We start from the raw sequence: 26,834 nt of genomic DNA on the forward strand, positions 1-26,834 counted from the left end.
CTGCCCCGGACCCTGCCTGGGCCTCTGATCCCTGCAGCCGGGGGTCCCCTGCGGCTGTGGAGTAGTGAGCAGGAAGTGGGCGAGGCTGCCCTGAGTCGGCTCCACCCGAATGGGGAAAAGGGAAGCGAAAGTAACTGTCTGAGTGTTTTTAGACACTGTCTCCTCCTCCTGCAGCCCCAGCGTGGCTCTCAGTCATCAGGACATGGGGCAGCAGGAATGGATTACAAGGAGGGACAGTCTGGACCTGGAGGCCACCAGGGAAGGACCTCCATGGAGAGCAGGGCCAGCCCCCGGGGTGCACTCATTTGTGCAGACACTGGAAACATCTTGCGATTCCCTCTGTCCTCAGCTGCCCCAGCCTTCTAAAGGGTGCAGAGCTCTCGTGGGCAGTGAACTCCTGGTCGCCCTTGCCTGTGTGCAGGTGGCTGTGGGGAAAGAGGGAAAGAGAAACTTCAAATCTGCAGTCGGGCCGAGGGCAGCCTGCAGCCACCTGAGTGGATCGTGGGGTCTGGACACGGGCGGGGAAGCAGATTCCCTAGAGCGACGGTTTCCACATTTGATCCCTGAGTCTGGTTGCTCCTGCTCTGACGAAGGTTCTCGCCCGGTGACGTAAGATACAGGGGCAGGTTCTACCCTCTCTCCACGTATGTGCTTTCTTTTTTCTTTTCCTTTTTTAAAATATATCTTTATTGATTTCAGAGAGAGGAAAGGAGAGGGAGAGAGAGCTAGAAACATCAATGATGAGTCATTGATCAGCTGCCCCTGCACGCCCCCCACTGGGGATCGAGCCCCCAACCCGGGCATGTGCCCTGATCAGGAATTGAACCGCGATCTCCTGGATCCTAGGCCGACCTCAACCGCTGAGCCACACCTGCCTGGGCCGTATGTCCTTTCTTTTCCCCACAAGAGTGAATATCAATCTTATTGGGACAGGTTTCAGGACACTGATGGGACATCTGTCCCAGTGGGCAGGGTCTCAGTGTGTCCCAGGTGCTGCACACATGGGGATCTCCCCTACCCCTCAGCTGAACCTCTGTAGGACCTGGCTGTCCTGTGTGCCTGGTCTCCATGGTGCTTGGGGCTCAGACAAGGTCTGACATGTGACACCAGCCTTTTCCAGTGTCCCCTCTCCTGTCCCTGGGCAGCAGCCTGACTAGGCCACCATTGTGCTGGGTGTTAGCACAAATGTGCCAGCTTTTCCTTGGGTTTGCTTAGAGGCACCAAGGTCACCACAGTCATTAGAGGCCGATAGCAGTCAGCTGGCTGGGAAATGCACAAGGACCAGCCTCCTGGTGGATGCTCCACACTGGGGTTGCCCTGGCCAAAGGGAAGGGGACGTTTTTGTGGGGCCAGAGAGAGCTGGGCAGCACCCCACTCTGCAAACAGCAGTGGTTTCTGAGGGGTCAGGAGGCCTTTGTGGAGAAATCAAAGATTTTTGATCCAGAAAACGTCAGACCCACCCGGGTTAGGAAGTGGGCAGGACCATCTTCAGAAGCAGGTTGAACCCCTAACAATCTGCTGAACTGATATGGAGGAAAGAAGGGAGGGCCTGGGGCATTGTCCATGGTGGGAAGGAGCACTGACAACAGGGACCATTTCTGCTGTCAGGAAGTAGCCCTGGCTCTGGGGCCGGGAAACCTGGAGAGCACAGAGGCAGCGACCGAGGAGGGACAGGGGGCAGAGGACGTGCCAAGGGGACAGGCTCCCTTAGCCTCCCCAGGAGCAGCTTCCATTCGGATGTCAGTGGTGGGCTGAGTGTCCAGCCTGGGAGACCCTGTGGGGACAGAGTTTGTCCCTGAGACAAAGCAGAGGGACCTGAGAATTCACAGGCAGGAGGAAGGAGCAGCAGCAACAGCAGCCACTGGGCCAGAGGACAAAGACCCGGCGCCTCTGTGGACGCAGAAACGGAGAGGAGGGGGCACCAGGGAACTAAGGGGGAACCCTCAGGCCCCACACCAATGTCCCCTTCCAGGAGGGGCCCCTCAGTCGGCAGGACTCTGGGTCCCCCTGCCCTCCCTTCTTCCTGGGGAGACTCAGGCTGGGAGCTCTGTGAGGGTGGGTCCGCTCCTTGTTGGGTCTCCTGGGCTCATCCTGCTGGAGAGGCCAGGGCCCTGTGCTCCTCTGAGCTCCAGGGCACAGGGCCAGCGGCCTGGAGTGTGGGGGTGTGGTTGATTGGAGCAGCCTGAGACCTTGAGGCTAAGCCCAGTTCCGGGGTTCAGATTGAGTAATTTTTTTGGGCACACATCCAGCTTTTACCAGGAAGAAAGCTGGTATTTTGGTGCCCATCTGTCTCACCTGCCTGTCAGTTGTTTTAGAACTGATGTTAGGACACTTGGGGATGTTTATACACAGCATTTTAGGTTCCTATCTGTGATTTTCTACCTCCTGAGATTTCCCCCTTCATTTTCAATGAGCATGGCTGCCCTGGGTTCTTCCCTGGCGCTGCTGACCAGGAAAAAACGACTTTCTACCAAAGTTTGAGTTTCCCCCACAAGTCTGTGTCTGCTCTGAGTAGGCAATCGTAAACAGGAAACATCTCTTGCAACAGGAAACATCTCTTGCTGGCTGCTCGAGGCTCACTTTATCTCCAGACTCACCCAGCTTTTGTTCTCTGAAAGCGATTCCTTAGGTAAGAGCTCACTCCGCAGATCAGAAGCAGAGCTCTCCATCCTCACTGGAAAGACGCAGACCAGCCCTCCCACTCCCAATCCCAGCCCTGCTTCTGGCTTCTTAGACCCCAGTGGTTCCTGTGCCCTGGAGCCCATGCCCACCATGGAAGGGAGATGCTACTGTGCCCTTAACTGTATACCGGTTAAGAGACACACAAGCCAGGCTAGGTACACTTTGTATTTCTGTGCTTGCTAGAGCACGAACACACATCCACTTAGAGTGGGCTTGTTTCATAAACAAAATAAAAGAACAAATAATATGCCTAGAAAAAAAGACATGGTTTATTGTGGAATTTCAGTTGGGGTTAATACTTCAAAATCATTTATACATAGGAGACATAAAAATTGTTGCTGAAAAGCTTAAGAATATAGTTTTCTTGTTGAAGGAGGAGGTTGGGTTATGATTGTTGAATCTGGTTTTTGTTTCAAGGACTTATTTACGCAGCAACTCTTTCCAAGGGATTTGGGCCAAGGCCTTCCTTCTGCCTCCTTCCGGCTCTAAATTCCCTGTGCCTGTAACAAAGGAAGAAAGGGCACCCAGCTGTGTATAGGTGAGAGTTTGGGCCATGTTTTTACAAGGTTGATTACATTCCTTTTATTTCAGCTTGAAGAATGCCCTTTAGCGCTTCTAAGGCAGTTCTAGTGGCGATGAGCTCTCTGCTTCCCTCTGGATGGGCCTTTCTCCTCTAATTCTATAGGACAGCTTTGCTGAGTGCTAACCTTCGTTAATAATTATTTTCTTTCAATATTTTCAATATATCATCCACTCTCTGTTGACCTGCAAAGTGTCTGTTGAGCAATTTGCTGATAGTCTTGTGGGGGCTCCGTTGTATGTGACATAGTTTCTTTTTCTTTGTTGAACTTCTAATTTTGTTCATGCATCTTTTTCTAATTTAATTTTGTAGTTTGTATGTTCTTGTTTTGTTTCCTGAACAGCAAACACTTCCTTGAAATGCTGCTCAAATTTCGCCTCCAGTCTAATTCCCCAGCAAAAGTTATTGCACTGAAAAAAGAAAAAGACAAAAATAATGACACTTATTCTTAGTGTCATTAGACACCTTGCAATTTGAGTATGATCAGAACTCTTGCCTAAAACACCTAAATTACATTAACCATGTTAAGACTACAAACTCATGTGGCTAAGAGTAATTTTTCTGTCCTAAGTGAATAATTATTTACTATTAACTAGGCAAAAATGAAAAATGATTACTGTACCTGAGGACTTTTACTCATTTGGTTTGGGTGGTTTACTTTAGTGATAATTAGAAAAGTAATCTAAGGTCTGTAACAATCAGATATTATAGATGTCTAAGTACAATCAGTGATCTTCCTTTCATGTTGTCACTTCTGTTTTTCTCTGGTGACTCCTGTTAACTATATGTTCATTTACATGAAAGGAACCTGGAGTTTCAAATTTCTGAGAAGTTGGACTGAGATATTTCGGGAGAGATAAGAAGCACAATATAACTTTAGGAAGCAATTCTCTTATCCGTTTGTTTGGAGCAGGGAGAACACAGGGTCCTCAATGGACACCTCTTACCTTTGAGGAGAGGAATGAACTCTCAGGGGCCTGAAGTTTTCATTGTAGGGACACCTAGTGACTTACTGTGATGTACTATCTTGAGTTTTAAAAGTCACTCACTTTTAGATCCCTTGCTTGTCCAGCCTTGTGATAGGATGAGAAAGACTATAAAATTTCCCTGCACCAAAAACTGAGGGCAGAGCGACTCAATGGAAAGAAAATGGAATGGAAACACGGGGAGCCACTTACCGTTTTAGATGCCCGGTGGACCTGAAAGATGTGGCGCACGGCCTGAACAAACCCCTCCACTTTCGGGTAACCCCGCTCACTTAACTTCTTCTTAATTTCATTCAACATCAAAAGATCTTTCATGCACTCAACAGTCTCTAAATTCTGGTGGAAAAAAAATATTGAGAGAATTTCTGACACAGTGCAATATCTGCCTTCTGTGAATTCCTGTGAGATCCAGCCGAAATCTAAGGTAAAGATAACGGCAGCTCCTGCCCTCCCTCCCGTGGGCTGCAGACCCCAGATCCCATGAGAGCCTGTGGCAAGGCCGGGCAACGCAGCGGCGGCCTGGAATCGTGGCCTGCTGCTACTCACCAAACAGCCAGGTGGAACCGCCTCCTTGCTCTCCGAATGGCAGTAGAGCTCCAGCAGGAGGAAGTCACACTTCTGCAAGAGAAGGAAGACATGAATGAACAGCAGCTTGGAGAGGACGAGCCCAGGTGTGCGTCCAGGCAGAGGCGTGGCCACACCGGTTTCCCAGAAGTTTCCTCAAACAGCTATGGCTCCAGGAAATAGACATGAAAAGGCTGAGCTTCTTTTCTGAAAACAGGTTCTGGTGAGTTGTCAGCATGGTTGAGACACCCTTTAGAACCCTACCCCTCACCCACTGACTGTTGACTTCTCACATATAAGCAGAAAGGAGAGACCTTGGGGTTTGAATTTGACTCACCAGCTGCTCCTCGGGCCCCATCTGCCTCGCCAGGACCTCAGATTCCCTGAGACACTGCTGACTTCTTGAGGACGCCTTCATCCTGCAGAAGGTGCAACTCCACGGGCTCCTGAGAGGTCGGGCATGAGTGAGCAAGGCAAAGCCCCAGAAACAGCCACTGTTCCTACGGTTGCCACTGTCCTGCTTTCAGGAACGGCCAATGGGCACAGCCGGGGGATGAAGGGGACACTCCTCAGAGACTCCAAGACCCCCAGGTGGGGTCTGAGCCAATGACCTTCCTCCCATCAAGGGTAGCAGCAGGGGGTGAGTGGGTGGAGGGTGGTGTCAGGGTGAGTAGTAGGCTCTCCTTTCTCTGTCTGAGCAGCTGTGAGCACAAGGAGCCCTGCCCACCACGCCCGAGTGTTGGAGACTGGGCCTTAACCCCTCAGTGCCTTGGGCCTCAGTTAATCAGTGGCAAAAAGTCATGTGTTTCCTGACATTTCTGAATAAGCACAGAACATAAGCCACTAGCATTTCCACTCCTATGAATAGGAGTCTGTCCTGAGAAAGTTCTGGAAAGGACAGTAGTGGTATGTAGGCAAAGGACCCATCCAGGGACCTCAGCCTCCCAGAGGAGAGAGAACATTATTCTCCAGCTGACAGCGTCTTTAGACAGCTCCCCGGACCATACTGCTGGACCCTGTACCTCTGACCCTGCCCTTTCTCCATCAGGACACAAGGAGAAACTCTCCTGGGGGATTTGCATGGCAGGAGGAAAATCCCTAAAAGGGGAGGGGGTTGTATCTCACAAACCTCTTAGGTTCCACAGGTGGGAGGTGACAGTCCCCATGGAAGAATTTCAAACAAGTATCACAGCAGAAGAGATTTTCTCCATACTGGCAGATCTCACATATGTCTGAATTTCCCAGCTAGAAGGTAAAACAGTGTGTTTCCAGTGAGACCCCTAAAGGCCACCACTATGAGAATTTAAAATGCACAACCTTTTGTGAACCTGGAAGAACACATATGAATCAGGAACTATCAGAAACTATATTTGCCCATGGTTGCTTTCCTTCTGCCTTCTGAGAGAATCGAGACAGTCTGAGAACATCTTGGGGGTAGAAGCATCCTGTCTATCCCATGGTCTATTACAGAAGTTTCTATTCTCTTGACCACTCAGGTGACAAAACGAGATTGGCTTGGGGACAGGCCCGCCCACTGATGAGTGCTGGGTGGAGGGAGAGGTCCCCCGGGGAGCAGGAGGCAGGGATGACAGCGTCCAGCTTTCTCTGCCACGGCCACTCGTGCTCCCTGCAGACGCGGGTGGTCTCTGCGCTCGCTCTCCTGGGCTGCTCCCTCAGCCTCCGCTCTGTCTGTTTCTATTCCCCTCCTTCCCCTCCAGCGTGTAGACAGAATCCCTGGTCTCCACCAAACTCTCTCCAAGCTGCAGCTCCAGCGCTGTCTCCAGCTCCCAGGCGTGCAGCCTGCCTTCTGCATTCGTGCACATCCCTGCGCTCACCAGCATCCTCCGGGCCCTTAAGGCACACCCCAAACTCATCCAGTCACAGCCGTGTGTCCTCCTGTCCCCACACCACTACGTGTTCTTTCTTGGTGCTGCCATCTCATAAAACAAATATATACCTTCCCCCGCAAACCTGAGAATCCATCCTGGTTCTATCCTCTCGCTCGCATCCCAAATCCTATCTGTCCTCACTCCTCACACGGATTGTTAAACTTCTTTTGTTAGTTCCATTGTGTACCGGGTGCCGAGACCCTGATGAATGGTTGGTTCCACTCTGATACACAGAGAGAAGTGGTCTGTTTCTCAGTCTGTGTTATATCTCGGTTAACAGCCCACAAAGATCAGAAATGTCCTTCTGGAAGGAAATGGGCAGAGTAATTTGGAGCACTTTATTTTTGTTTGTGTAGGAAGTAATAAAAGATGAAAAGTTACTAATTAACAATTATTTTAAATATTGTTATGGACTTTTGGGTGAAAATTCTGTGCTGGGCAAATTTAGATTCTGGTTATTTCTTTTGCTTATAAAATTGGCCATATATGAGAAAGATCAAAACAGAGAAACGTCTGGCCAAGAGGTCCCAATCAATGTTCTGGAAGACTCCTGAACCACATCCCCAGTGGGGGCTGAGGCTGCTCTAGTGTGGAGGCCTGGGGCCGTGTTCCTCCTCACTGTTGGGACTCCAGAAAGTGGTGGCCTCTGCCTAGAAGAACAAGGAAATAACAGATGTAGCCAGTACGTAAGAACCTTCCATCCTAATCTGCAATCCAGTCCAGGGCCCTTTCTCTTTGGCTCTTTGTTTCTTAGCCCAGCCGCACATTTGAATTGCCTGAGGAGAGCATATAGAATAAATTCCTGGTGCCAACATCAGAGATTCTGAATCAACTGGCCCGGTTTGAGGCACAGGCATTGGTATTCTCCTTAAGTCATAGGAGGAATAACTTGTGTATCAAAATCATCTGAAGACATTTTAACAATTCTAATGTCCAAGTCATACTCAGAATGATTAAATGGAAATTTTCCTAGAGTGGGATTCAGGCTATGTTATTTTTCAAAGGTCATCAGGTGATTCCAGTGGGCAACCTGAGTTAAGATTTAGCCTGAGCGCCCGGCTGGGCATGGCTCAGCGGTTGAGCATCGACCTAGGATCCAGGCAATTGGGGTTAGATTCCCGGTCAGGGCACATGCCCAGTTGCGGGCTCGATCAATGACTCTCTCATCATTGATGTTTCTGTCTCTCTCCCCCTCCTTTCCTCTCTCTGAAATCAATAAAGATATATTAAAAAAAAAAAAAAAAAAGATTTAGCCTGAGCAAGTGTGGTTATTAATGCATGAGGACATTAGAAGGCAGTGTTGGATTGGCCTCTAATATCTACCCTAGGAAAGACTATTAACAGGAGTGATGGTATTCTTGCTGGAACAGTTGCCTTCTCCTTCCCACCGACTCCTGACCATGGGTAGTGTGACATGACCCTCTGGGTCTCCATCTATTGTTCAAGGTTCTGGGAACCATACGATACCCCAAGGATAGCTCCACCATGTCCTGTAGCTCTTCTTGGCACTACCCCAAAGTTAAAATGAATCCAAGGTCCTTGGTGCTTCAATTCTTTTTCCAGAAGGCCATCCTCAACTCCCTTCCATCCAAATCCCAAGATGGCACCTGGCTGACTTTTCACAGGAAATTGACTTCCAGGTGCTACACTAACATTGCTTTTGTACGTTCAGTACAATGGCTTGGCTTCCTTCCCTTCAAGCAGCCTCAGCTTTTATCTCTACCCAGGGCAGAGAAATCATAGACAAGTGTGATCCACTGGAAAATGACCCGGGAAATGTCATGTCACTGCCTGCCTCCCTGGATAGCCTAGAATCCCTGCTCCCCAGTAGTTATTCCTCCATGGTAGACAATGAAGTTGAAACAATTCTTAAGGTCAGGGACATTACTTCAATCTTCTTCAATGGACACTGAGCATTTCTTATGCACTCAATAGTTGTATGTTGAATGAGTAAATAAATGAGTATTGCTTCATTTAGGAAAGGGGATTACTTGCTATCTCTGAAGCTAATATTAGCATACAATAAATGATTGTTTTGGCTGAGTATTTCAGGTTATTTGACACATAGCAGCTGTCACCAGAAAGTATAAGTGGCCCTCAACAGGAGACAGGAAGCTGTCATGGGGTGCCAAGTACGACACTGAAATTTCCAAAAACTTCAGGCTCCATCAGCAAAAGAAGTCCTTGGAGGCACAGAAGACCCACCGAGGTAGTAATGAGTCCTGAGATCTGCCATTTTGGGCCACTTCAGTTCTTGATCAAGGAGACAGAAAATATGGGGGCAATTGAACCTTGTTGCTGCAAAGTGTTGCACCCATGAAAAAAGATAGAACCTGGGGGTTGGGAGCTGCTTGCTCTTTTAGGTCATCTAGATTCAGTGAGCACAGAGCATGGTGGAGACACTGCTCTTTGAAGCAGTCAGTGAATAAAGTACGTTAAAAATATTTTATCTTCAGTAAACCCAGTGGATGAAATGGCCCAAGGACTGATAGTTCCAAAGACCCAGAACATCAGATAATGAAAAGGCCTGGACCTCACATTTCTAGCGTTAGCGATGTGCAACCTAATGTAGAATTCTGTGAAAGTCTTGGCTGGTGTTTCTACCTGATGTTCATGAGAGTGACACTTCTCACCTTCCCCTCCTTCTTAAGTCCTCATTCATACTCAGTAGTGAAAAACTATCACCTTATCCTGAATCTGCACTGCACATTGTGTATTTTGTTTGCTGCCTCCATAGTTTTCTTCCACAGAGGGAGAAACACTTTCCTAGGTAGACAGGAGGCCCGCACAGCCCTGGAGGTGGAGCCACAGGGGTGGCATCCAAGTAAACAATTTCCCAGGTCGACTCCTCATGTGAGATACATTGATCTCCCAAGGGCTCCCTCCCTAACAGCACCATCCTCGTGAAGGGCAAATAATTTCCACTTGAGGAAGAGAAGAAAATGTTAAAAATAGGAACAAAATCGGATTGAGTTGAAGGTGACCTTGTGAACTTATTAAGAAATTTTCTAATGTATTTCATAATCACGTTTGCTTTACATTTGACACTCTTACAACATCTGCAGGTATAGCTGAAACTCTTCTATGAGGCTATTTTGATGGCTCCTTATTATCCCAGCCTCCAATGGTTTACCATTCCCACATGACTTTGCATACAACCCAGTGTTCAAAGTAGCATCTCTGAAGGCACATACAAAAAACACAAAAACAAAAACAAAAAAATGGCTGGGGGCGTAGGAAAGGAAACTTAATGATAACCAATTGAGAAACCATAAAAAGATGCTGTTCATATAAAATCAGTTATATAATAAGAACTAGTATAAACTAATAATCACCTTTTTCTTCTTGCCACCTTTTCCTGGAAGTGTACGTATTATTCCTGCCTGAAAGATAAAGAGATCCACGTATACAGTTAGTCTGCGTTTTTGGTTTGTGAGTCTGACATTTCCAACCTCCTTGTAAATATTTCTTCTTGGATGCCCTGCTGTCAGCTCAAACCAAGGTGTCTAAATGAGACACCATCTCCCTCTCCTCACCTGTACTTATTCTAGAATTCATCAACAGTATCCAGAAAATCACCTTTAGAACCTATTGCCCTGCTCTTTTGCTTTTCCCATAAGCTTTCAGAGCTTCACAATCTTTTTGACATCTCTCACTCCTTTCTATTCCACTAGTGCCACTCAAGCTATGTCCTCACAGAAGGGCTATTCAATCAACACTCACGTATTCCACACCTACAGGGTGGAAACACTCTGGACAATGTTGGGCACACGAATATGTATAAACCCTAGAGAGGTGTAAAGAGAATAAGGGATTGCATGGAAGGCCAAGTATAAAACAGTGTGAGAAGGGCCTTAATAGTGGGCCAGGGGGCCCAGGGAAGGGATGACAAGGCAGGTCAGCCAGGGAATATTCAGAGAGGGGTGACATTGGAGCTGAGCATTGTAGGCTGACTATCGGCTTCTTGGGCTGAAAGACGGTGAGGTCATTTCCAGGCCCCATGTTCTCTGACTTATTGTTTTAAATATGTCATTTCACACCTCAGGAGACCTTCCTGGCTCTGCATTGACTATATTATGAGTTTAAACTCCTTAGCCTGGCACTGAATCCCTCCACAAACAACCCCAACTGATGGATTATGCCATATCACACACAATCTGTATACCTCGACCCACGGAGTTTCTGGTTCTGGTTTCACCCCATTCTTTCTCTGGAGTGCCTTCTGCCCGCTTGTTTGGCTGTAGACTGTCTCCTTTCTTTCAGGGCCTAAAGTTGTGTGCAAGCACCTGAGTCAGAATGACCCTTCCCTCCTCCAGGCTCCTGCATCTACCCCCACAGAGCCCCTCTGACAACATCAATGTGCTGCCTTGTGCTGAGTATGAGGGTTGGGCACCTCTCCCTGGGACAAAGTTAAAGTCAGGGGCCTGGGGGCTCTAGCCACAACTCAGCGTGTATTTCATGAGGAAATAGTGACCTTATCTTTGACTACAACAAAAAGTCACATCTCCTGCCCCATCACTGGCGTACCTCCATCAGGCATTTTAGGGTTTTCCCACCACAGCGCAAACTGGTCTTCCAATTACTTGATTTTTGGTAGCCTCCTTCGATTTCAAATTCCCTGGGGGTGAACCAAGTTCCATCCTGGCTTAGTATACACTTCGTTGTGGTTCCTGTAAGACCGGGGTAAGTTGATCATGAAACCTCTTTGTCTTCAGAGCTCAGACACTGGCTTCCCACCACATTGGATCTGAAGCCAACCAATTTGGGCTCCAGCAGGAGAGTCTGGCCACCCCTCCCAGACTTCAGAACCCCCAAGCCCAGCCTGTAAGTTCCCTTTAAGAAGTTTTCCTGCTTTGTGCACCCATTGCTTTGAACTTCATGCAACAAAAAAGTGATCATTAGCATCAAAATCAACATTATAAAAAGTATTCCAAATCGCCTGCAAGGAAAAGCAAGTGATTTTGAGCAATGATAGGTTTTCAATTTGCTATTGAATTCTGGGGATAGAGAACAGGCCAGACTCTCTGATGGCCTTGGGTGAGTGTGGAGGCAGAAACTCTAGTTGGGCTGAAACCTCAGGTGAGGTCTCCGCTGCTCAGAATGGCATGATGGTAACATCTGTACCCAGTATCATACCATTTTTCATCTAAGTTAATGATATTATTCAGCTGAGATTTTACCATCCCTGAAATCAAGGATAGCTGACTTTAAAATCATTGTGAAATATTATTCAGAAGAAATTTTAAGTCATACATAAAAGATAGTTATAACAATATTAGGCATTAGAGAAGTGGAAATCAAACCCACAATGAGACACTTACTACATTACATGCCCTAGGATGACTGTAATAAGAAAGACAGACAATAACAAGTGTTGGTGAGAATGCAGCGAAGTTGGAGCCCTGAGACTTTGCTAGTGGGAGATAAGCTGGTGCAATACAGTGGAAAATAGTTTGGTTTTTCCTCAGTAAGTTCAACATAGAATTTCCATATAACCCAGCAAATCTACTCCTCGGTATATTCCCAAAAGAAATGAAAAAACATGTTCACACAAAAGCTTCACGTGAACGTTCAAAATAGCACTATTTATAATAGCCAAAGAGTGAGAAAACTCCAACTAATGGATAGTTAAACAGAGTATGGCATATCTATACCATGGAATATTATGCTATTTGGCAGTAAAAAGAAGGAAATATAATACATGCTACTACACGGATGAACCTTGGAAACATGCTGTGTGAAAGACCCAGTCACAGAAAGGCACATGTTACATGAGTCAGTTGGTATGAAATGCTTAGAACAGGCCAGCGTATAGGCCAGGAAATAGATCAGTGGCTGCTCAGGGCTGGGCGGTGGGGTGGGCATTGGCTGCTGAGAGACCTGGGGTTTCCTTTAGTGGAGGGTAATATATTCCAAAATGAGACTGTGACGATGGCTGTATAATCTCGAGAACAAATAATAGGAACAAACAAAAACTCAGCAGTGAATTCTACATGTCAAATGGTGAACTGTGTGAGTTATGTCTCAGCAAAGCAATTTAAAAATTAGTTAAGATGCAAACATTTACGTCAATTGGTGCTCCTTAGACATATTGAGAATAATCTGCTATGAAGCTCATCATAATAGACAATTATTGGAAAGCTTTATAATGTTAAAATCACAAAATATTTTATATTTATTATGTAAACTAACTCTCAAAGTCACCGTGAGGCAGGTTTTAAAGGATCCATTTCTTAGATGAGAAGTTTCAGGCTCATTCTTTGCTCAGTCACTCTTGGCAGAGCTGAGGCTGGGGCTCAGGTCATCTGATTCTAAGTTTTGTGGTCGTCTCACTACATCAAAAACCCTGTCCTGGCGATGATTTCCAGGAGGGGTACAGGAGATGAAGGTGGAGGCTGATTCAAAGTAAAATATGCAATATTTTCCACCCAAAGACTGACGTTCTTGCACTTCCCTTGGTTCTTTGGGCGTCCTCATGGACACTTCCATGTGGGAGTGAGCACTTAATATGCGCCATTTCTTAAAGTATGAAAATATCATTTTAGGGATCCCTTACTTCTTTCAAGCCACAGTGGGGCCTTAGTTCCTTGAATGATGTGTAATTCTGTTACTTTTTATGATTTCTTCATATAGAAATTATAAATTAAAGTAGACCATAAAACCTACCTTGTTCCAACATGTTCATAAATAACATGCCTTTCTTCTCCCCACAGGTCACGGGAAGTATCTCAGAGCTCAAATTCACACTCCCTTCTTCGTGGTTTCTTGCCCCTGAAAGAGAAAATTCTTCATTCTGTCTCGTTTTACAACTGTACACGTGCACCTTCCTCCCACGTTGAGGTCGTTTCTATGCAGGCACAGGGGGACTTAGGAAACTTTATTCCTCAAATCTCCAGAATTCAAAGCTTTCCTTTCAGTGGCATTTTGAAGCATAACCAGAGTGTCTACCTGGATTTTACCTCTCAAATCTCACACAATCAATACAGTGGCACGTCGGTTTTCGAATGTGATCTGTTCTGAAGCCCGCTCGAGCTCTGAAACGTCGGAAAACTGAGGGATCCACAGCCGACAGCTGGGCCTCGGGATCTTGCCCTCAGCGGGAGCCGCGGGGCATGTTCGACCTCCGAGAGGTGCTCGGAAGCTGCAGCATTTCCGTCCAGGTTCAGTGTTCGTATACCCAAATGTTCGCCAACGGCGATGTTCGAACACCGAGGCACCACTATAGTTCACCAGAGACATCAGGCACCAGTAAAACCGTCTCAGCTCCCGGCCAGCCCCCTCCCCACTCTTCCCTGGCAGCGAGACACAGCGCGTCCTGCTCTGCAGGAAGCCCCCGGCTTTGCTGTCCCGCTGCGGTGAGGCCCCGGAGACAGTCAGACTGTCCTTGTGCCTCCCCGGCTGGGGTCTGACTCAGGGAGCAGAGGGACAGTGATGAGGAACCTGGTGAGCGTGGCGTCTGCCCGCTCGTTGTGTTCTCTGCTTTGCCTCATTTCTCCCCACACCAGCTTTCCCCAGAGACAGAGGAGCTCAGGAAACTCTAGAACCACCTGCCAATGGCGCGGCCGGCTGGACCATTTGCCGTCTGACGATGGCGTGCCCTTTATGAAAAGCTACACCCAATACACTGATCATCTAACTGTGACCTCGTCTCCCCCTGTCTGCACACTTCTCCGTTGTGGCTCTTTGGTCACTGAAGGCAGCTGTCCCCAGTGAAGGCAGAAAGGGACCAGCTGCTTCCTGCATTGTGATCAGGACAAAAGTGGTGGGGATTAGTGGTATATAGGCCAACTCTGAACATCTGGATTCTGTTCTGACCACTGCTGGTAATGATGCTTCGTTCTTTCCCACTCTTTGGAGTGCCTGGAGGATTCAGATTTAATCTGGGTTATATGTTTTTTGGAAATGCCTTTGCCCTGCTTGTATCTGACCCTTCTGGACGAAAAGTCCGAGTGACAATAGGAGATTATCGGAAAGAAAGATGAAGTTACAGCCAGTGCTTGGTACCGATTTTGTGGCACTGAAGGAAGAGCAAAGATCCAGGCACCTGAGGAGGAAACACCTAGGAGGTGTGGGAATGGAGAGGCATTAATGATATCTGTCTTTCAGAACTGCCCCGAGTTATCCTTCCAGAAGGACATCGTCCTGGTCCAGCTCTTCTGTGTAGAGTGCAGACACAGATCCATGAAAACAGGGAAAGGCACGTAAAGAGCATTTCAATTTATGAAGAAGTAAGTGGGTAAAAGTAATTAATGACTTTTACTACTTTCAAATATTCTAAGAACAAATATAAAATGTCCTTAAAACCTTCAGGTGGAAAAAATTTTATGAATTTTATATAAAACCTATAAACCATAAAGGAAAACCCTGACAGAGTTCACTACACAAAATTTTCAAATTTCTCTAGGACAAAATATATAATTAAAAACCTAAAAATTAACATTAAATGAGACAAAATATTAACAATATACATTTGAAAAATTTAACATATGTAATATAGTAATATACCGATTCTTGGACAGCATGGTTAAAAAATGACCAACATAACAGCAACACTGGTAAGACAGATACCAGGCATTTGTAGAGAAACAAATGACCAATAACCAGTGAAAAATGCTCAACTACACTAAAAAATTATAGTAATGCAAATGAAAACAGAAATGAAATAAAAGTATTTACAGTTAAATTGGCAAAATGTTGTGTGCATGATATACTGGTTAAAATAAGGGAAATGTAACAGTATGAATATATTAACTCAAATAAATAATATAATTCTAAATGTGTTAATGCATGGACAGAAAAAATCTGGAAAGATATCCAACAACGTCTACAAAGTTCATTGATTTTAAAATTAAAAAGCAATAGAAAGATGTGAGCATTTAAAAATATATAAAGTGCTGATTTAAAAGATGTAAACTAACTATATAAAGGTAAAGTATTCTTTTTGTTTGTTTGTTTTTTGGTCTTATGAAAAGTGGTAGTTCTCTGTTGTGGCTGTAATAAATTCCCATAAACTTTGTGGCCTAAAGCAACACAAATTTTTATCTTACAGTTCTAAAGGTCAGAAATTGGACACAAGTCTCACTGGCCTAAAATCAAGTTGCCCACAGGGCTTTGTTATTTTCTGGAGGCTATCATAAGAAAGAGTCCATTTTTTACCTTTTCCAGCTCTAAGGGGTGCACACACTTCTTGACTCATTGCCTTCTGCTTTCATCTTCAAAGACAGCCACATTACATCTTTCTGATCTTTATTCCATAGGCACAGATCTCTCTCTACACAGCAGGGCAGTTTTTCTGATTTTAAGCATCTATATGATTTGATTGAGGCCACCCAGATTATCTAGGATAACCTCCCCATCCCAAGATCATTAACTTAATCACATTTCAAAGTCATTTTCTCCATGTAAAAAGACAGATTACAGGTTTTAGGGATGAGACATGGATGTCTCTGTTTCTTTTGGTATAAATTTCTTAAGAACCTTATAGGTCTCCCATGTATATCATGGGGATTTGCTCCATTAGACAAGAGGCTCCTCCACAGATCTTTCCTATATAATCACATATCATATCTATTTTTTGACTTCTGCTGAGATGGCTGAGGGGATCTTTGAGTCACATGCTTAATCTCGTCAAAGCACCTTTCTGTGACTAAATACTCTGACCTTTCACTGCTTCTGAGGCTCTAGCAAAAAGTTGTACAGCCACACTCTTGGTCATTCGACAGAGCACACTTACCTGACAGTAAATCTCATAATTTTAGCATCTTTTGCAACCTGAGTAAGTTAAGAATAAGCCAGATCATCAAGTCCTGGTTCCTTTTTGTTGAGCAGCTCTCCCCTCAGTTTATCTTGTTCCCACATTTTACTTTAAGCAGCAAAAAAACCCCAGCTGCATATTCTTTAATTAGAAAACTCGTTAGTGTATATCCAGAAAGTTCCGCTTTTCACATATCTGCAGGACAGGATTTGGCTATGCTTTCTGTCACTACATAATAAGGATCCTCCTCCTCCAGTTTCCAAAAACATGTTCCTTATTTCCTTCTGAGCCCTCCCCAGTCACACCTCTAACCTATTTGTACATATCTGTGCTGTTCAGGATGATTTATGTATTCTCTGAGACAACACAGGTGTTCTCTCCTATGTTCTCCCCTCTTTCTGAGTCCTCACTAGGTCTTCAACATCCACATTTCTACAGACTGCTCAAAGCAATCTAGGCTTTTAAAAAACATCATTTTACTTAAAATTCTTCCAGCCTCTGCCCACTGCCCAAAGCCTTTGCCACATTTTTAGGAAAGTTTTATAGCCATAACCACTTTTAAGAACCAAAGTCTGTATTATTTCCCTATTGCTTCCATAACAATTTACTATAAATAGTGGCTTAAAACAACACAAATTTATTATCTTACAATTAATGTCAGAATTCTGACACGGCCTCACTGGGCTAAAATTAAGTTTTTAGCAGACCTTCCTTCCTTTCTGGAGGCTGTAAGGGACAATCTGTTCCCTTGCCTTCCTGCTTTTTGGGTCACCCACATATCCTGTTCCCTTCCTCCGTTTTCAGAGTCAGCAATATTGCATCTGTCTGACCATTCTTCCATAGTCACTTGTCCCTCTCTCCACAGCCAAGAAAGGTTCTCCACTTTTTTTTTTTTTTGGTAAATATATCTTTACTGATTTCAGAGAGAGGAAGGGAGAGGGAGAGAGAGATAGAAACATTGATTGGCTGCCTCCTGCACTCCCCCTACTGGGGATCGAGCCTGCAACCCAGGCATGTGCCCTGACAGGGAATCGAACCATGATCTAGATCCTTGGTCGATGCTCAACCACTGAGCCACGCCCGGCCGGGCAAAGGTTCTCCACTTTTTAAGAGCTATGGGACCACCCAGGTAATCCAGGATAATCTCCCCCATCTTAAGGTCCCTAGTTTCATTAAATCTGCAAAGTGCGCTGGCCATGTAAGATAACAGGTTATAGATTACAGGGATTCGGACATGGCCATCTTTGAGAAGCCATCATTCTACCTACCACAATATTGTAAATAACAAGGTGATGAAACTCTGGTATTTAAAAACTCACTTCTCACATCAAAAGTAAACAACATCTCATTCACTCTTACTTCTTTTTCTCTTGGCTTTTTCTACAGTAGAGTTGTTTCCAAGACCCACAGTACCTAGAAAAAAACACAGGTGATGGTGAGAAAACAGAAATAAATAAATAGAAGCTGCAGATCTTAGGGTGATTTATATTGCAGAAGGCTTGCGTTGATACGGATGTTTCATTTCTTGTTTCTCTCTTTCTTCTAAAGAAGCTAAAAACCTACCGAATTGAGAAGTAGGAGTCCAGGATTCGCCAATATCTCAATAAGACTTTGAAAAACGCCTTAAATACCTTAGTGCTTCAGTTTAGGCAGGGATAGGAACAGGTATCCTATCCTGTCTAGGTATTAAGATTTTTGTGAGATGTCAGAGCCCTCTCAGCTGGGTCCTCAAAAAACAGTTGAACTCCTTTATCCTTCTGTTTGCATAAAAATACACTTGCATTGCTCTTGTGCCATTGACCTTTTATACCAATTAACACAGCCCACCAAATGCAAAATGTTTAATGTGTATCATCTAAAGTCCCAACAAATTAATTTTTTTATTTTAAAGAAAAAAACAAAAATATTTGAACAAAGCCTGTGTAGCAAAGAAAGCTATTCATTACATTTGCTCTTAGGTCTTTTCAGATTTCTTATCCCCTAAATAGATTTGTTTTCAATGTCCACAGGATTTGGAAGTAAAAGAAAACACACCCAGTAATCTACAACTAAAAGAGTTGTGAATCCTATGGCGCCTCACATTGTAGAAGGATTTGGAACATAAAGACGTGATGATCATTTCTGTCTCTTTCCATCTACAGGAAAGAGATCTCTACTAAATGAAGCAAAGGCCCACAAGCCTTTAGCTCATGTGCAAAATCAAAGACGTTTTGAAAACCAACATTTTTTTTTATAGGTTTGCAGCTAACTAATTTGGCAGTGAATTTGGACTTAGCTGCCATGAATCCATGGAATATCTTTATCACACAATTTGCTGCAGAAACATTAATATATTTGAGAATGGGGTTCTGCCACAGACACTATTGGGGTCTTTTGTAACGTATAGGATATAAACCACAGTGTCTTTCTAAAATAATAAAATATAATTTTACACGTGGCTTCAGAGGTTTTGAATAAAGTATTGTGGGTGTTTGCTAGGAGTCCAGCTGTTAGTTCTGCTTCTTCTGGTAACTTTCCATGTGATGTGTAAAGATCATTAAAAACTCATAGATACATAGAGCAAACTGATGGTTTTCCCACTGTGGAATGGGGACAACAACAGTTATCGGGCCTAACTTTTAGATTGTTGTGAACATAAATAGATATCTTTTTTGTGAAGACATCTTTAAATACTAGGTAGGCCAATGTCATGTTGGGGTTCATCTGTCAAAAGCTATAAATGGAATTTGATAGTAATAACCAGAAGCTTTTCTATCAATAATGAGAGAATAATTAGAGCCTATTGAACTTTGAACAAGTTTGTAACCAATCTGACCAATAGCTGACTGTCCCACTTTCTCTGCTCTGCGCAGAGTAGGTGGTGAGTAGGGAACATCACTATGTGATTCACCGCACTGGAGGGTGGCATGTCAGCGAACATGGAGTAAGATGCACTGCCATCCAACTAGATTTGCCTTGTTAAGTCTCAATTTGTAGCGATTTCTTTCTTTGTAGTTTTACTTATTTTTTAATTTTTATTGAATTTATTAAGGTGACATTGGTCAATAAAATTATACAGGTTGCAGGTAATCAATTCTACAATACATCACCTGTATATTGCATTGTGTGTTCACAGCCCCAAGTCAAGTCTCCTTCCATCACCATTTCCCCCCCTTCACCCTCTTCCACCTCCCCTGCCCCACCTTCCCTCTGGTAATAACCATACTCTCATGTCTATGTATGAAGGTTTTTTTGTTTTGGGTTTTTTTATTGCTTAATTTCTTCACCCTTTTCACCCAGTCTCCCAACCCCTCTTCCCCTCTGACAGCTGTCAATATGTGCCCTGTATCTATGAGTCTGTTTCTATTTTGTTTGTTAGTTTATTTTGCTTGCAGTTTTTGAAATGGCATGAGATCAAGACAGGAATGGGCTCCTGGGCCTTGGTGTGTGTTCAGAGAACCAGGAGCTCTGAGCTCAGACTCCTGATGTCCTAGGGCCAAGCAATGGTAGTCCTTACCCTTCTTATCAGGACAGCTTCTCAGTGTACAGTCACAGGATCCTGGGGGCTTCTTATCCACACCGAATCCTGAAGACCTTTCAAGATTTCTCACTGCAGAGCCACAGGCTCCTGGGGGCTTCTTATCTGCACTAAATCCTAGAGACCCTTCAAGGCTTCTCACTGCAGAGCTACAGGCTCCTGGGGGCTCCTTATCTGCACTAAATCCTAGAGACCCTTCAAGACTTCTCACTGCAGAGCTACAGGCTCCTGGGGGCTTCTCCTCTGCCCTGAATCCTGAAGACCCTTCAAGACTTCTCACTGCAGAGCTACAGGCTCCTGGGGGCTTCTTATCTGCAATAAGTCCTGAAGACCCTTCAAGACTTCTCACTGAAGAGCTACGGGCTCCTGGGGGCTTCTTATCTGCCCTGAATCCTGAAGGCCCTTCAAGACTTCTCACTGCAGAGCCACAGGCTCCTGGGGGCTTCTTATCTGCACTAAATCCTAGAGACCCTTCAAGGCTTCTCACTGCAGAGCTACAGGCTCCTGGGGGCTTCTTATCTGCCCTGAATCCTGAAGGCCCTTCAAGACTTCTCACTGCAGAGCCACAGGCTCCTGGGGGCTTCTTATCTGCACTAAATCCTAGAGACCCTTCAAGGCTTCTCACTGCAGAGTTACAGGCTCCTGGGGGCTTCTTATCTGCCCTGAATCCTGAAGGCCCTTCAAGACTTCTCACTGCAGAGCCACAGGCTCCTGGGGGCTTCTTATCTGCACTAAATCCTAGAGACCCTTCAAGGCTTCTCACTGCAGAGCTACGGGCTCCTGGGGGCTTCTTATCTGCCCTGAATCCTGAAGGCCCTTCAAGACTTCTCACTGCAGAGCCACAGGCTCCTGGGGGCTTCTTATCTGCACTAAATCCTAGAGACCCTTCAAGGCTTCTCACTGCAGAGCTACAGGCTCCTGGGGGCTTCTTATCTGCAATAAGTCCTGAAGACCCTTCAAGACTTTTCACTGCAGAGCCACAGGCTCCTGGGGGCTTCTTATCTGCACTAAATCCTAGAGACCCTTCAAGGCTTCTCACTGCAGAGCTACAGGCTCCTGGGGGCTTCTTATCTGCAATAAGTCCTGAAGACCCTTCAAGACTTCTCACTGCAGAGCCACAGGCTCCTGGGGGCTTCTTATCTGCCCTGAATCCTGAAGGCCCTTCAAGACTTCTCACTGCAGAGCCACAGGCTCCTGGGGGCTTCTTATCTGCACTAAATCCTAGAGACCCTTCAAGGCTTCTCACTGCAGAGCCACAGGCTCCTGGGGGCTTCTTATCTGCCCTGAATCCTGAAGGCCCTTCAAGACTTCTCACTGCAGAGCCACAGGCTCCTGGGGGCTTCTTATCTGCACTAAATCCTAGAGACCCTTCAAGGCTTCTCACTGCAGAGTTACAGGCTCCTGGGCGCTTCTCCTCTGCCCTGGATCCTGAAGACCCTTCAAGACTTCTCACTGCAGAGCTACAGGCTCCTGGGCGCTTCTCCTCTGCCCTGGATCCTGAAGACCCTTCAAGGCTTCTCACTGCAGAGCTGCAGGCTCCTGGGCGCTTCTCCTCTGTCCTGGATCCTGAAGACCCTTCAAGACTTCTCACTGCAGAGCTACAGGCTCCTGGGGCCTTCTTCTCTGTACTGAATCCCGGAAAACCTTCAAGACTTGTCACTGCAGAGCTACAGGCTCCTGGGCGCTTCTGCTCTGCACTGAATCCTTGAAAACCTTCAAGACGCTCTCCTACAGAAGGAAGAAATGTTTCTTCAAGGTCTCAGTGTATGACAAAGTAACCAACAGAGTAAAACATCGGGACGCTCTGAAAACCCAGGGCTAGAATGCCCCTCTCTCAGACCTTTTATGATCTGCTTTTTTTATTTATGTAAACTGTAGGTCAGTATTTTATCCCTCACTGTCCCCTGAGCTGGGACTAAGACATTTCACCCCAGCGGGCTTCTCTGCTTTCTCTTGGCCCTACATGTTTCGCACTGCATTCTTTCTTCTTTTACATGTAGCTTTAGGGATTTGTGTTCATGTCTGTAATTTTATTCATTACTAGCTCTGCTTCACTCACAAGGTGGTCTTAGAAATCTGATATTGAGGAAGGCAAGTCTGTCACTTGGCTGCTTCTCAGAATGACTTTGTGAAATAGAGCCCCTCCCCTTCTAAAACCCCTTGGAATGTTTACTTGGGAAAAATAATTTAAATTCTACTGTGTTTGAGTCATTGACCTCTTTGGGCTTATTTGTCACAGCCATTAGCCTCAGTAATACAAAAGTTAAAATACAAACTATCTTAAATGAAAGCAAATTTGTATTTTACTATAAAGGACACAGCAAAGAATGAGAATGAATCTTGTGTAGAAAACACTGTTCATTTGTAACCACAAAAGGTTCCTACTTGCCCTTACTTGCTTTGCAAAGTCTCTTTCCAAAAGTAGGTGCTTTTCTTAAATCCACGGACTTTATAAAGTAAAAGGGAGAAAATAGTCATTTGTTCGCAATAGTCTTACATATTCTCTGACAACTCACACAGCAGATAAGGTTTGTGGCAATATCAGTGTTGAGATGATCAGTTTCTTCTCTTTCAGTAGAACCCGGTTCCGGTGCCCAGGGTCATAATGCTGGGCTCCTGCCCGGCTCTCCCCCCTGCTGCCCCGTGAATTTGTAAATGACCCTTGAACACTATTATCTCCAGTGTCCTCCACTATAATGCTGGGGGAGCCTAGTTACCCCATCTCCCTGCTAAGGTTGTAAAACAAAATGAACATTTATTCACAAAAACCCTGTGAAAAATCACAATGTAAGCCAATAGTGTAAGTATCATTTGAGTTTGAGAGTAGTTGGTCCAAGCCTTTTTTCCATTAATAATTAAATGTCCACACAAATTAATCTGTGAAGATGTTCTATGTTTTGTACTAATGACAATATTGCCAACAGATAGTGAAAACACTGTGCTCTCTTTGCTCTGTAGAATATAAACTTTTTAGCATTAATAGATATGACAGCATGTAGTAAAAAAGACTGTCATTTACTAGTATATGATTGCTACATTTTCAATATAGCAATTGATTACGCTCATCCAGTCAAACAACAATTTATAATGCCTCTTGCTTCCTCCTATTTTCCAATAGAGCTGAAAAAGTTAAATGCTCAAAATGGTATCCTAGATGTAATTGAATCAATGCATATAGAGAAAGTCCTTCTTTATATCCACCAGGCGTACAGAGCAGGAGTTGATTTGGTTTCCATGGTGGGGTGGCTCCGCTCCTGGACAAAATTATAATAAATGAAGCATTTCACTTGTCTCCCCTAAGGGAGTGAGCACCCTCACTGCAGGCAACAAGCCTTCACCCTGAAATTCCCCTCCAGGGAAAGCTCCCCCCCTTCCCTGCTGCTCCGCTCTGTCCTTTCTTCCTGTTGCTCTTCACTCTGGGGTTTTGTTTGTACTTTCCTGGAGAGGGGCCTATTTTATCTGAGAAGGCTCCAGGACCATTTTGATCACGGTGGGCACCTTACCTTCTCGGGGCTGTTAGGAACACCCCTTTGTGCCTTCTTTGTGGTGACTGTCTCCTCAGATGGGACAATGCTTGGTCCGTGCTCTCTCTACCTGGTCCACTCTGCCAGCCCTTCATTCATTGTCCTTCACTCATGCTCGACACAGTTCTCCTTGCCTCTCCCCCATTTTCTCTATGTACTGGTATTCATCTCCCTCTGCATCTTTCTCTCTTCATACTTATTTCTCTACATCACTTTATCATCGCCCACCAGGGTCCAGCAGGGTCTAGGGCACCAGAGAGTGAGCTCCTCCTTCCACGTGCCCCAGGGGCTCCCTGCCTCACCCAGTTTGGCCCTGCTGTCCGACCTGGGTTTCCAGTCTATCCATTCTCCCTTATGCTTCCTACTTCTATACTGTTTCTGCTTCTTAATTATTCTAGTGACCAGTGAATGCTTCTCCTATATCCTGTTTGTTTTTCTTTCTATTTTCTTCATTTCTAGCATTGCAGTTAACACCACAGTCTGCCCTGGGCCTTTGCACACAATACAGAGTTCCCCCACCCCCAAGTTCCCCCCACACTCATCTTACCTGCTGGCACAGACTCTTGGGCATGTTGTTTGTTGTCACTGGTTGTTCCTGCTTCATTCGCACTTATCTCTTGTATTTCAAGGTGGTCCTCTGAGGTCCCATGTTCAGCTGTGGCTGTACCTAGACCACATTTTGTTTCATAGATATTTTATTCGTTCCCTGCATCAATCAGGGTCTAACAGGAAAATACAAAGCTCTCAGCTTTAGAGCAGAGGGAATTTAACCCAGGGCATTAGTTATGCAGCTGATGGAAGAGCTGAGAAGTCCAAATGCAGGAAGGCCACAGCCTGAAGAACAGTCAACAGAAAGCTAAGGGGGCGGAACCAAGGGGGAGCCCAGGAGCCAGGGCCACAGGGTAGGTGGAAGCTGGACCATGGCTGACCTGCCTGGTGGGAGGTGGAGTCATGGGAGATGCAGCTGCTGCCAGAATTGCTGCCCATGGCAGGGGTGGGGAAACGCGCGGTCTTTCCCTTGCTCCCACTCGCCACTCTCTTGCTCTGTCTCCCAGCTTAGGAACCCAGCAGGAAGCAGCAGCAGGGGAGGTGACAAGCAAGACTGCAGGGGTCTGTGGCCGAAGAGAGAGGGCAGAGCAGAGCAGGAAATGACAAGGAATGAATCCCGGGGTACACCACCCAGGACCAGCGCACCCCTTCCCATGGTGAACCTCCATCGGCCCATGCCACTCTGTTCCCACCAACCTCAGTAGTGTATGAATGGACAAATATTTTTACAGTGAAGTTTAGATTGTTTTCATTTAGTGGTATTTTTCTGAACAAAGAAATTTATGATGCTTTCTTGTGCATCATTAAGGTTGTGATGTCACGGCCCCCCACCTCCCACCACACTGAATCCCTTTTCTGCTCCTTAGTAGTCACAATTCCTTCCTCTCATCCCCTCCTATTCCCACCCGCTGCATGGGTACATTGACTGCTAAGAGTATGGATTGATGCATGTGGGATTTTTTATGTTCTTAAATGTTAAGTTTTTGACCTAACGAGAGTTGTTAAAGGTATCATGGTACTTTCAAAAATCACTCTGTAAAGTATTTCTCTTTTATAAAAATGTATTACTAACGTAGAACATCCTTTCTTCAACAATACATCCCACGGGGAGCTACGTAATAACGCCTTCCATGGTGCAGGAAGTTCCCTGAGTCTCGTCCATGTCACTCATTTCCCAAGGACAGTCAGGGGCCAAACACGAAACTTATTATAGACTAGTGTGCTCTAGGGTGGGGAACTTGTGTCCCTCAATGTATTTACCTGAGTCCAAGGCTAGCATTGGATTTGTCACCGCTCCGCAGCCCAGGGGATAAATGAATTCACCATGGACATCTGTGGGAAAAGAAAGCTCCACCGTTTACTGTAGTGGTTAAAAGCTTAGACTCTGGCTCAGCTTTTAATGATCAATAATGGTCAGTAATGATCATTAAACGCAGTACTATTAACAAATGCATGGAACCCTGACGAAGTACCAGACATGACTGTGAGTGCTTTTCATGACATCGCTTGTCTAAAATGCATCACCCTGGGAAGTAGGTATTTTTATCACCTTCATGTTATAGACGAAACTGAGGGACAAAGAGGGGAAGTCACTTTCCCAGGGTCACAGGGCAGAATCTGAAGCCAAGTCATAGGCCGTTGGACCTTCTGCTCTGAAATTGCCCAAAGGCAGAGGCCCATCCCCGGTCTCAGTGGCTGAACTTGCACAAATTACCAGAGTCTCTGAGCTGATTCTCTGTCCTCTGAAAGAGGAGGATGATACACCATCGCTTTAAGTGCTTGAGAAGATTAAATAAATTATTACCTGTGTCAATATAAGGGATATGGTGACTGATCAGAACGCTACCTTTTCGTGATTAATGCCTTAAATTTATAACACTTCACATATTTTAATCACTTTAGTAAGAATGTTACAGATTAAGGGAAGGTCAAGAGTTGTAACACTGGGTATTGTTCGCCTAACTATCCATGGTTTTTTCAGAGGCCCGTCTTGTGTTTTTAGAGCAGCACCAGGCCTGCTGCGCCGGGGATGACGGGAGAGAGTTTGCACACAGTGTCCTATGTAAGGGACTTGTGTAAAGGGGCCAACAATTGAGGGACTCTGCCCCCAAGGAACACAGACATCACCGCCGAACCTCTCTCCTGCAGTGCTGGCCGCCACCAGATGCAGCGTCAAATGGCTGAGGCCACAGCCTGATTCAAGTAAGACGGCCTCAGAAAGCCGTGGAGCCAAGCACATGGGCAATGGGTCCCAGAGCTGTCAACAGCTGGCAGCAAGTGCATTTGAGAATGAGAGGACCAACCTCCCAGGCACCCTGTGTATGAAGAATCTGTTATCTAAGTCCTTGGAGAAATTGCAGAAGCCCAGACGGACCATTCTGGGTGATCAGTATGAAAAAGCAGCATCCCTCCCACCACAGCACCTGCCAGATGGGACAAGAACAGGAAAGGATCACACAACAGTCAACAGGAACACACCATTGTCACTCGAGGGATCCGGGGCCAGCCATGGCAATGTTTCATACAAGTTTTTACCAATTCCTGGGGGAAGAAATGAGAAGTTTATATCAGAAATTGAAGAATGGGCTGTGCCACTCCCCCCTAATCCCTTTTAAATCCTTATAAAGTAAGAGCTGAAGACTCCCCTCCCTCCTGGTATCCATACAGAGCTGCACCCCTAGCCTCAGGCCATCTCACTGAGATCACCCACGAGCCACTAGGTAACCGGCAGTGGCTTCTCTTGTCACCCACGGCCACAGGGAACCTGTTTTGTCCCCAGTGCTACCCCT

At 45.6% G+C, this 26,834-nt stretch overlaps 1 protein-coding gene across 1 annotated transcript in view; it reads right to left on the reverse strand.

The window, feature by feature from the left end:
- Window positions 1-3,543: 3,543 nt before the first annotated feature.
- LOC107545995 (uncharacterized) overlaps window positions 3,544-26,834 on the reverse strand; it is a 37,707-nt gene continuing 14,416 nt past the window's right edge. The window contains exons 5-16 of the mRNA XM_087819966.1: window positions 26,524-26,586; window positions 24,044-24,163; window positions 19,952-21,700; window positions 17,815-17,868; window positions 13,368-13,472; window positions 11,229-11,371; window positions 10,037-10,084; window positions 5,942-6,057; window positions 5,150-5,258; window positions 4,795-4,866; window positions 4,441-4,584; window positions 3,544-3,672 (exon numbers count right to left, since the gene is read on the reverse strand). Coding sequence (XP_087676092.1) covers window positions 3,544-3,672; window positions 4,441-4,584; window positions 4,795-4,866; window positions 5,150-5,258; window positions 5,942-6,057; window positions 10,037-10,084; window positions 11,229-11,371; window positions 13,368-13,472; window positions 17,815-17,868; window positions 19,952-21,700; window positions 24,044-24,163; window positions 26,524-26,586 — 2,852 coding nt within the window. The remainder of the gene's footprint in view (window positions 3,673-4,440; window positions 4,585-4,794; window positions 4,867-5,149; window positions 5,259-5,941; window positions 6,058-10,036; window positions 10,085-11,228; window positions 11,372-13,367; window positions 13,473-17,814; window positions 17,869-19,951; window positions 21,701-24,043; window positions 24,164-26,523; window positions 26,587-26,834) is intronic.

The sequence above is a fragment of the Miniopterus natalensis genome, chromosome 8, assembly GCF_054644295.1.
Source record: "Miniopterus natalensis isolate mMinNat1 chromosome 8, mMinNat1.hap1, whole genome shotgun sequence".
Classification (NCBI taxonomy): Eukaryota; Metazoa; Chordata; class Mammalia; order Chiroptera; family Miniopteridae; genus Miniopterus; species Miniopterus natalensis.